At 42.3% G+C, this 11609-nt stretch overlaps 1 protein-coding gene across 2 annotated transcripts; it reads left to right on the top strand.

Annotated features, from left to right (window-relative positions):
- The first annotated feature begins 334 nt into the window (after positions 1-334).
- On the top strand, positions 335-11609 carry LOC146196913 (small integral membrane protein 14). Of its 2 annotated transcripts, none has more exons than XM_084598611.1 (5): positions 335-491; positions 5926-6053; positions 9007-9055; positions 9394-9530; positions 10901-11609. In XM_084598611.1, exons 2-5 carry the CDS (start codon positions 5982-5984, stop codon positions 10937-10939), a joined length of 297 nt encoding a protein of 98 aa, XP_084454737.1. In that variant the 5' UTR covers positions 335-491; positions 5926-5981; the 3' UTR covers positions 10940-11609. The 2 variants fall into 2 exon arrangements, with proteins under 2 accessions (XP_084454737.1, XP_084454738.1); XM_084598612.1 differs by lacking the exon at positions 335-491 and adding an exon at positions 1313-1467.

The following is an 11609-nucleotide window of genomic DNA, read 5'->3' on the forward strand; positions in this document are numbered from 1 at the left end:
TAGCGAGCAGTACAGAGCTCGTGGCTCTCACTTCTCTCCTTCTGAGAAATTCTCTATCACTCGGTTACACGTAACGGCAGCTTTATTTTTTATTGTACAAATTTTATTTCGATCATAAAAGACGTTGCTCCTCGCCCCCAGCACGAACTGGCAACGGCACCAAAGCGAACGGCCGCATAGAACTGCACTCCAAAAACACCTTTAAAAAAAAATGCGAAAATGGAACCGAAACCACTAACGAAGCCGACCCGAAGCCTGAATCGATCCATAGCTGCTTACGTGCTGCCACTTGCGACGCTTGAAGGAAGTTTCGCCGGAAAACAGCTACGCTAGGCTGCTAGGCCAGCTTTCCTCCTCTACATGACGTTTCCGCTGCAGTGTTCTCAGCTGACGTGTGTTAAAATGAGTGGGTGATACCGCCCGTGCCTGTCGTCCAGCATGTGTTTATAAACATTGTTTCTAATAACCACCCGCCGCAGGCTTTCCTACCGGTACGTACTCCCGAATAGAGCCGTGCTATTTGGCTGTTCACAGTACTTCTCTAGCTGAGGTGACCCAGTTTTTGTGCTAGTGATCTGTAAACATTTCTTTCTCGGAGGGGACTCCGATACGCGAGTCCTACCGCGCTTATGCGCTTGCGAAGCGCATTTTCTCAAGGCCACAAATATGCTGGCCAGTGACGGGCACCACTCATGTTTGTATAGCTAATGCTTTCTTGGCATTTGTTGGCTGGCTGTTCTACGCCCGAGCGTCCAGGCGCGTCTTGCGAAACCAGAAAGGCCGTCGCGGTTGGGCGAGTGCGTGATCGCAACCAGTTTCCGTCATTTGACATCCTGTGAAATATCTGCGTGTTCACCCGATTCCAAGTGCTACTAGCTATTGCCCGAACGGTCATCGCTAGTCACATATAGCAATGACCGCGACATTGCATTTCACTTTTCTCGTTCATTGAAACGTCAGCAATCTGGCGGTGATGTTTCCGATAAATTTGTATACTCCACAACGGTTCAAGCTCTTTGATTGCTGAATGGCTTGCTGTTAGAGCGTGTGCTGCGTTTATTGCTTCCTTGTACGATACATCTGTCTCCTTAATCTTTTGCTTCGAGGGGCGCGTCATCTGTTTCGCGATGCGTTCAGCCGTAGGCACCAGTAAAGACTCCGGCCGGATTGAGCGCGAAAGCTGTAGACGTAGCTTAAACGAAGACGACCCAGGGGACTGTTGCGATATGTTGCTTGGAAGTAAAAGCGAACAAGCACAAAATCAGGGAGCCCGCGGGTACGCAGGCGAAAGAGAAGTAAAAAATGAGCCGCCTCAAAGCAGCTGAGTCCACGAGCCGGCAGGTGTTTGGGACTCCGAGAGCTACGTCAGCTTAACGCCAGCGGCGTAAGTACGCCTGCATTCCGAGGCAGGCGCCTTATTCCAGTAGGCAGGAGGACTCGTCAGGACTACGTTCCTCGATCTCCGAAGTAAGTGACGACGAGCTCTTGTCGGCATGTAAACAGCGGTTCCTCGAACAGCGATCGAAGATTGCGCCCTCAACACTGAGTTGGCTCGCGAATTTAGTGAGTGCGTGAAATGTCGCGACCTTTCGACTTCCGCATCACAACAATCTCGTTCGTCCGCGTATGCTTTACTGCTTTCTTAACGTTGGTTGTCTGCAGTTTTATTTTTAGTGATTCCAAAGTTGGCTGATCACTGCTACTGGTGGAACAAGTAAATTAAATAATGTTCTCTCATGGGTGCTTTTATTAGAAATACATTATATTAATGCACTTTGCTTTCATCGTTGGTGGTAACAAATTTTTGCATTTAATAATTGCGTGTAATGTGGCACCTCGCTCGCATAGCAACAACATTTGTCTGGCCCGACATTCTTTGTCGTTTCTGGTCGAGCACTTCGGATAAGTTTTTACGCTGGAATAGATGGGCAGGCAACACTGATTAAAAACAGCTTATTATTTATAAGGCGATTCGTCATTTTAATGAACTAATGTCCAGGGTATACTGTGGCCCTTCCCAACAGCTCATAAAGAATGCTGTAGGTTTGGCAGATCAACCAGCATTTTATTTTTATTTTTAATGTACATGGCAGATATCTGCTCTTATTTCTTTATTGGTATGTATTTTCTTTCACTGAATTTGTTTTACAAAAATGTGGAAGTCTCTTACACAGCTGCTTCTGTAGAAGGTTAACATAGCAAACGCTGAAACAGTGGTTGAAAACGCGTACATTGTGCTGACGTCAACCGACTGATCGTGTCTAAGAGCACTGGCTGCTGTGCCCTTGTGGGAAGCTTAATATGGATTTCTACCAACCAATCTCTGTTGTGAAGGCAAAAGTGGTAGTGGCTGCCGTTTTGACATTTTTATGCACTGCTGCATAATCTGCAGTTGTAACTCATTCAGTTGGAAAAGAGAAAGCGTGCCTTCACGGCTGCTCTTCAAACAAATCCCTCTCTGTCCTTTCTTTGGGGTAATTGTTTCTTATTGCAGAGTAGCTACTTTCTATCTTTATACCCGATTGTGTTTGGCCTAAGTACATCTTATGAGCACTAAGCTACTAATTACATTTTTGAACAAATACTTTGCATTTAGTTTCCAGCAGTATCAACATTGAAGTAAGGTTTGGCTCTATATCTTCCTGGAGCATGATTCATAAAGGCCAGTGCCTAAAGTAGGCTCCCCAGCCACCACACAGCTGCTCAGAGTATTTGCAGAGATCGAACGCTCCATCATTAGTTTCGTGTAAACATATGCAGTGCTCTAACTTTCCTAATAAAAAGTTCACTGCAGCATGTGCTAATTGATTCATCTCCTTTGGCCTGGACCCTTAGCAACTGCAAGCACTCATTGTGCCTCATCATCACTGCAAGCCATGCACCAAACTTGAAAATTTTCTGGAGAATTTTAGAAGAGCCAGAATGAATAGGACACCATTTTAGGTTCCTTATTGTTTCTTTGTCTAGCATCAATTTTTCAAATAGGTTTTTGTAACGAAGTGATAGCAACAGCATGTGATAAAATGCTAAATGTAAAAAAAAAAAAATATATATATATATATATATATATATATATATCAGAATCAGTATTAGTGTGTATTCATTCTATCAAGGCTTTTCATTTTCCATACTGACCTACTGAACTATTTAGTATTTTCAAAAAGTTACTTTTCTAGTCTTGACACAGATTTTTTAGCATACATGAACAGATTTCCTTTACATATTTCCTTGAAAATTTTGTGTCTTGGTATCGTGAAGGGAAAATTGAGACAGTACGAGTACAATGGATTCATAATTCAGTAAAGCCACTGGTAGCTTTTGTTTTTGCAGTTGTAAAGGGTACATGAGGAATTGTCACATCAGCTGATTCCAAAAAACATGTCAGCACTTTGCCTCCATTTGCAGATTTTCCAACATCAGCATGAAGCAAGTTTTTATTATTCTAACCTACAGTTATGTGCACAGTTTATGACAAGTAAACACACCACATCATTATCACCATTACAAGAACTTCACAAGCTTACATGCCTTTCCTGAATTTGAAAATAGCATGAAATATTTTCAGGGTCTTGATTTCTTTTTTTTTTTTTTTTTTTTGTTATCTGCGCACTCTTTCCACTGTTTCAAACCCTCTTTTTTTTTTTTTTTTTCTGACACATTCCTCTAACTTTTTATATATATATTTTTTAGTTCATACATTTTTTTTTATTCATTAGTTGCTTTGAAATCTTGTTGCATTAATTTTCAACACAGCATTCTGGTCTTATCACTCTTCCTCATTTTCTAAATACTTTGGTGTTCATGTTACCAAGTAATCTACAGGTCGCAGTCTAGCATGTTACAGAAACAGATTTCAGTTACAGGAAGATAGGCGTTTGCTTATGAAGTTTGAAAAGATGAATGTGAATTGCTTGGCGTTAGCATGCTTCGAGATGCAGATAGACTATCTATGCTTGTCTGTGGAGGCCCCTTTTTCTAGTGCCCTGTTTACAGATCTGCTTTTCTAGCCCCCTGCATGTGGTTTAGCATTCAGTAGGAAGTCTTCTAAGTTGTTGCAAGCAATATTTTTGTATTATTTATTATCTACAAAGTAACTGCAATGAATTATGAAATAGCACTGAACAGGGGTAGAAACTGAACCAACGTTTCGACAAGTGGACTTGTCTTCGGCGCGGCTTGTGAACTCCCTTGTTCAGTGCTATTTCATATTGTGTAACCATCTTCTTTCTCTCTTTCTACCCTGTAATGAATCATGACACGTGAAAATTGTTTTGAAGTATTAGACAATAAAAGCTAATGGAATAGCTACAGTTTAGCTAAATCTAACCAGTGAGAGAATGCCAACAAAGTGTTCAAACAGCTGTGCTATATTTGAAGCATGGTAAAAGTAATGAATGAAGGCAAGGACGAATGTATGCACGCTTCTTCCACTCATGAAGAATTGAAAGCTCAGGAACTGACATTCATACAAACAGCTGTAAAATGTTTGCATAAAATAACAAATGTGAGCAAGGCTTCAGCAAAAAAGAGAGCCATAAATCTGCTAGAAAAGTGAGCCTCTGACAAACTACAATAGGTTTTATAAAGAGCTTGGGATACAAAAAGCGAGGGGGGGACAGAAGTTCCCAAGCCTTATAGTTTTATTTCTGCTTCTGAAATTATTAATGCTATAGCAAAGAGAAGCAGTAACATCAGGAGTGTAGAAGTAGCAGAACATATTGCATGTGCTTGCTGCGGTAGTAAATTTCCTAGGTTTTGAAGGGTGCAGGCACACTGGATATAAACTGTGTCAGTATAGGAGTCCATCATAAACCCAACTATTGGCTTTGCACCTCATTTGTGTAGGCTCCACAGAGAATGTGGATTGATCTATAACAGTTTATGCTTTTTTTATCATTTAATTTCACATTTAGTTTTGTGCTATTATGGTGGGAATTAATAACCAAGCTGTTTAACTGATCCGCTAGTAAAGTAGTGGCTATATTGCACACTTAGTGTGTTAAATTAGATGTCCAGGCTTTATTCAAAGGTATGCACATGCTGTACTGCCCTTAATCAATCACTGTTTAAACATCCCTTTAGTTTAGCTTGCAAGTGTGTTGCCTAAACACTGACTGTCCTGGAAGAAGGCCTATGCGTCAAGTCATCCTTGAGTGCAAATAGCAGCTAACCTAGCCTGAAATCATGTGACATGTATCAAAACAGCAGCTGAAATGAGTGAAAGACGTTCCAGACTGTTATGTGTTTTGTTTAATGCCACTATGAACGTGAACCAAGTGTCAGTCGTTTTTATACTTCTGGCCGAAAATGTGACCGTTGACGAGTCATTTCTTTTTTGCTTCAGGGCCAAAAAAGCCCCCAAAAGGAACTTTGATAGAGCAACTAGGGTGTCTTATTGCAGCAGCTGACTGCTCATAGTGCAGGGCCAGTCATGCTCGATGATAGCGAAATCGCAGTTTTTCTCTTGCTACGAGATTGGACCATGGGTCAATGTCCTCCTCAGATGTGTCTTGCCATCTGCACTGCAGGCTGATATGGAATGGCTTCCAGCCTTCGCTCCTAGTCTGTTGACTGTAGAGAGAGCTAGAAGTTCTCATGCGTATACTGCTAGTACTCTGTGCCGATTTAGTATATCTCAGCAGTCTGTATAACCTCACTATGGTATAATATAGCACAGCATAGTATGTTATAGTGTAGTATTGTATAGCGGACCATTTCAGCAAGCCGTGTCTACTTGTTCTTCTGACCTGAGGATAGTTTTTAATGCAGTTGCTGAAATAACGGAATGTGCACATAATACAGGTGCACATAAACACAGAGAATGCTGTGCATGTCAATGGCATCAGGGATGTATAGATTTTGCTCACAGCATCCCCTCCTAGATAAGGTCCCTTGTGTTTATGAACACATTTTGTCATCTTTCAGGTTGCACCAGGTCACTGTCCCTAGTTGATACAAGCACCGCTAGTGTATCCGCAAGCATGGACGACGGCTTTGATCCGTGTGAATGCATCTTCAGCCATGATGCTGCCATGCAACGACTCATCTCGTTGGTGAGTTGTGCGGCGTATGACCTTCATGCGAAGAAGCGGGATTTTTTTGTAGTAACCTTGTTCTTGTGAGCAGTGTACTATTTGAAGACAACACCTTTAAAATAGAAAGGAAAAATAGGGCAACACATGGCTGCTTTCGGGCGCCACAATGTTACTGTCTGATAGGCTAACCTTTTGGGCTAGTGATATACATATTGCTTGCCGCTCTGGGATGCCATTCTTTCTCTGTTATCCTGTGAAAAGCGCTATTTCTATCTCTTAGTTGATCTTGATTTCTCAAAATGGGCTTCTGTGTCACAGCTGCACATCATGCTGGCCTTCACTGACATGATATGCATTCCTTTCTGAACTCATTTGTGGCTCTTCACGAAAATCCTGCTAGTCAGTATGTGCCAACTCCCTTTTGATAATTAAAGTGCAATGGTAGTTGGACTGCTGGAATGCACACAGACTTTAAACACATTAAGTGCAGATCGTTGCCCTAATTAAAAAAAGACTCACTTGCAGCTCTTGTGGAAAAACTCTGGTTGATTAAATTGGGAACTCTTGTACAGTACCAGAAGGGGGCAATACTCCATGTTGAAACAGTGTGATTCACAACTTGCACCATGTCCTGTGAGCATGGTGCATACAAATTGTATCGTGTATATATGACAACAGTCATGTGTCATAGCTAAGCTCATAAGGGTGCCGCAACATTTCTTTTACTGCACTTGCAGCAGAAGCCTGCATGCGATTGTTGCCTCGTTACACATTCTGACAACAGCATAGGCACCACAGACAGGACAGGAGCGACTAACTTAACATAGGAAGCTCCCTAATGTTTCTTTATTGGTAGGATTGGAAGGCTAACATAGTTTCCCCCAAACTTCGCCTCCTGTTTGGGCCTCTCTGTTCACATATTTGGCCAAGTTGTGCTAACCAGCTTTTCTTTCTTTTATTTTTCTGCTTTCTCAGCGCTATTCGCACAGCGGTGCTTGCCTCCACAAAATTTCGAAGCTTAAAATGGGAAGTGCCACCACTAGCATTACTCTTGTTAGTTTTATTTCATTCTCACTTCTTTTCAGTCTTTGTACCTTGCAGAAAGTTTACAGCACTAATAGAGATCACTTTAAATTAATTTTCCTAGTATGAAGGAAGAAAGTTCCAACTGACCATCTGTGACACACTTTCACACATATAATACACTTTCACACACATAATCACTCACAGATGAGTTCCAAAGGGTCTCTACCAGCCCTGTATCCTTAAGAAAAGCTATTAACACCTTTGTAGCTCGCGCAGCCAAAGACCCTTCACACCAGGGACTGAGGATGTGTTCAGGGCGCAGGGCTGTGTCTTAAGCTAAGCCTAAATTATTACGCAATGTCCTGCGATGTGTGAATGTCTGTCTAACTGACCATCCACCCAATCTGGAACCACAGTGCATTATCTGGCTGCCGCCTATAATTCTCTCTCTAGAATTGATGATCCTGAATGGGCCGGGGTGCCCCTGCCTTCAGCAGTGCTGTAAACAGCTTGTGAGACGAAGTGCAGTTGCCGCTGGTGAAAATTGTCGCTGCATTTCGACACCATCGGCTCAAAACAAGCATTTCTGGAAAGGCTTAGAAATATTAAATATTAAGATTTCAGCAATCTTATCTAACACTTGGGCATCACAGGGGTCTGTGCATACAAGGAATAGAAATTACAACTGACTTAGGTAACTTAGTTGCCCAAATGCGAAGTATGTGCGCAAGCACGGGACATTCCATTTCGCTTTCACTTCGAATAGGTTTTCGAGGTCAGTCTTTAGGCAAAGATTTGTGAAATCGGTGATTGGAAGCACATTATAAAGTTTGGGGACTGTTGTAGTAGATTAGGAAGACAGTACAAGAGCGGTGTGCTCTGGACAGACACTGGCAGTTAAAAATGCAATATGATCGGCTGTGGCGATGTTGCAGTACTCAAATGCAGTGGACAGCGAAGCTGATCTCAAAGTAATATTTTGTGAAACTGAGTGGAGCACCACATCGCCCACCATTTTTATGCAGCCATGTTCTGCCACTGCTATTAGTAGCACCAAATTCACATTTGCTGGCGTAATGTGCATCTTTGAAATATAAATTATTTCCATAGTCCTTCTTAATAAGTCGCAGCATTTCGATGTTTCCATTTCTGTCAGTTGTGATAGTTACCATGAAACTTGCGCATACCTGAAAAAAAGCTAACCGCTAGTGTTGTGCGGTGGAAAACTAACAAATTGGCATTCTCAAGGCCTGAATGTACTGCTCAGGTGTAATAATATATATATGTTTCTTTTATTTCAATGAAAGCAAATATAACATCTGAAAGGGTAAAGTTAGTGTAGGCATCACTGAGGCAATCGGCAATCAGTTGCCTAACCTAAAGAGTTCTGGTGAAATTCTGCCGGAGCTTTGTTGACAGCCATTACTGGTAGCATGATGTCAAAGTGCTCTATAGTGTCTGCAGCAAAATTCACTGCACATTAGCGTGCTAGCTTGATGGCCTATTTTTTGATGCGATGAAGTTAGTGATCTTTTGCATGCCTTGAGAGGAACTATTTAGTCGTAACCGTGCATAGCATTGCTAGCTGCCTTAGCTATGGATCAAGATGCTTGTGACCGAGCACTTTACAACGTATGTGCAATGAAGTTCTAGCTCTGGAACTCATGAATGGCTCATATTTTCAATGCCAGACCAAGGCCTACGCCACTTGAAATTACATAGTAGGCCAGTGAGAAATAAAGACCGTGTTTAAGAAACATGGTATGCCTTGTGTATTTATGAGCAGCTTCAGAGCTGAAGCTGCTGTCATGGTCTTTACGTGTGTGCAGGATTTTGTCGCATGGCGCCTGCTTAAATGGCTCAGAATGCAAGCTGCATGTCTGTGTTTCCTCTTGCATGTGCCGAGCAAGAGCTTTTCAATTGAGTTGTATTTTGTCCTTTGCAGCTGCGCAGCTCTCAGTCTGCTTGCACCGACTCGGAATGTTTCCAAGAGAGTGAGTAGCTTTGCACTTTTCATTGCCTCTTTGGAAAGACTCTCTTGTATTATATGTTTGTTGATATGTTTCAGCGATGACAAGTTTTATTTTGGGAGTACTATTAGCACTGTGCTTCATTTGGGGCTGCTTGGCTGACAAAGCCATCTCTGCAAAGGTGCTAAGTGGCGAGGACAGGCGTCGAAAAAATGAGCACTACACTCATGTGCCATGAAGTCTGTTTGCAGGGAGCAGCAGCCCAGTTTAACATGGAGACTTACAAAATCGTTTTCCGCCTTGTTTTCACTTAACATATTTGCCATATGTAAAGCACGCCTCCATACCCTTTCTCTTTTCAGTGCCATCAATGCAGCAGGCTGCCGGTGGCTCTGGCTTCTTTCTGGTCATGGTGGGATGGATGTTGCTGGCCATGGCACTCTACTACTTGCGCCCCAATTCGCTGAGAAACCGCGATAATGGCAAGCCAGGGAGGCAGGTGGGTACCGTGGTAGAAGCCCATGGCTGATAAAGATGTGACAGATGACACAACTGTGACAGAGGGCTGGACATCACTTCCTCGCTGTCACAGTAGCACAAAATGCTTTGGTTGAAAAGCTTTCTCCATGCTGTGCACACAGTCGGACAAGTTTTATATTGAGTTTGAAGTACATTCTATTGCTTCATACTCCTTTTGAACAAGACACGCGACAAATGTGTTTTGCATTTCAAACTTGTTCTGGAGGTCGGTACAGGATGCCCAACGGGCAGAGAGCTAGCTCTCCTGAGAGAGACATTTCTACCCTTTAACCGCCAGCCTGAAAGCTGTACTAGTCATGGGAACCATTGCCGCCAGTCATGAGATGCTCGTCTGGACTAATGTTGCACTGCTCCCTTCACCATATTAAGGACACAATTGTGTTGGTTGAAATTTTGAACTAGAAGGCAGGAGAATCGAAGAAAAAACATGCTTCACTCTTTTACCATATTTTAGCGTGGGAACTGCCATTTCGTAATATCACACGCGAAGACCACCTGCGGCAGTACCAGAGAAAACAGCTTCTTCTTGCAGCAGTTTTGACAGCAGTATCACTGAGCAGTGACTTTTACTTTGTTTATGACATGCATGAACTAAGAAAACGCTGATGGCCGAGAGTGATGGCAAACAATGAGGGAAAGCTACCCTCAAGAGCAGCTGGTTTTTATTTTGTTTTTTGTTTTTTATTCTGTGAATTCTAACCCAAAACTAATGATATAAAATATTTTCAAATTCAGACTTATGCATGGGTAATATTATAAGCACTTGAAAAATTTAGCGATACAGGTACATTTGCCCACAGCTTATCTTTAGTATGGCAGCTGAATATTTCAGCTGTAGTCTTGATGATAGAGAAGTGCACAAAGACACAACTTTCTTCATCCACCACCAATATTTTGGTCTCTTGCAAAATGAATAACCAAACTGCACTTTACGACAAGCCCTGCTTAATAGTTAGACACATGTACTTCGCTAATAATGTGCAGCTTATTTGTTGATTTCGAATCATGCAGGCCTCCAGTCCATCTTCAAGCATGTTAAATTCTCTCTGGTTTTGTTAGTCAGGACTATTATAAATGTCGCATTGTAGTGGCTGTGCTAGACTGTACTGGTTTGAGTGCTATTATTGGTGCCAAGTGCAGGCTTGGCTTATACTATGCCAAATGTAGAGCAGCTCATGTCCAATGGGATGTCAACAAAACTTTCATTCCTCCTGCAACAATATCATTCTGGTACTGAGTGAAAGTGTTACTAAAAGTGGATTGTTTGGCATGGCAGCTTCAGGCTGACTGTTAGTACTAACTTTTGAACTGCGTACCTTCTTTGTGCAGGGACCAAGCAATGATCCCCCGAGTGGCTCGGTCTTCTGAACGAGGCCACCGGAGCCCAGCCCAGCCCTAATTGAAAATGACCAAATTGTAATGCGCCAGTCAAGGGCACAGGGAGCGAGAGAGAGAGGAACTCTTCTGTAATTACTGCTCTGGGCTTCTTTTGGGAACCACCACCACTCACCCGCCTGTCTAGCATGTCTAGTATGTGTACATAATGTGTACATAATACGCATGCAGTGCGCCTAGTATATATCATGTAAACAACAGTGAAAGTGTGCACATGAAGCTATGGACCACGGAAGTCACATGCATAACCATGCACAGCACATGAGGTCGTGTGTGCGTGTGTATATGTACATGCCCCACACAGCGCTTGTCTAACTTGGGAGTGCATAACAGAGCCTTGGTGTTGTTTTTTTTTTTGTTTATTTGTTTTTTCATCACAATGATTATGAGTTAAAATGGTATGGTTTTTAAATTTTCCTTTCAATTTTGAGCAGTTTGTTCACTTGTTGGTTTGTTCACCAGGATTTGCACATTTTTTTTTTTAGCCACCAGTTTACTGTGGTCCGCTTTTTGTCTCTGCCAAGCCCAAGCTTTAGCGTTCCATGAAACATGCTTGTTTTATCGGATGACATTGACTCCATGTACAAAGGCTAGGGCTTTTTTTTTGATCATTTGCAAATAAAAAAAATTTGTGGCTGGATGA

The sequence above is a fragment of the Amblyomma maculatum genome, chromosome 3 (genome assembly GCF_055883805.1).
Source record: "Amblyomma maculatum isolate TAMU_Amacu chromosome 3, ASM5588380v1, whole genome shotgun sequence".
NCBI lineage: Eukaryota > Metazoa > Arthropoda > Arachnida > Ixodida > Ixodidae > Amblyomma > Amblyomma maculatum.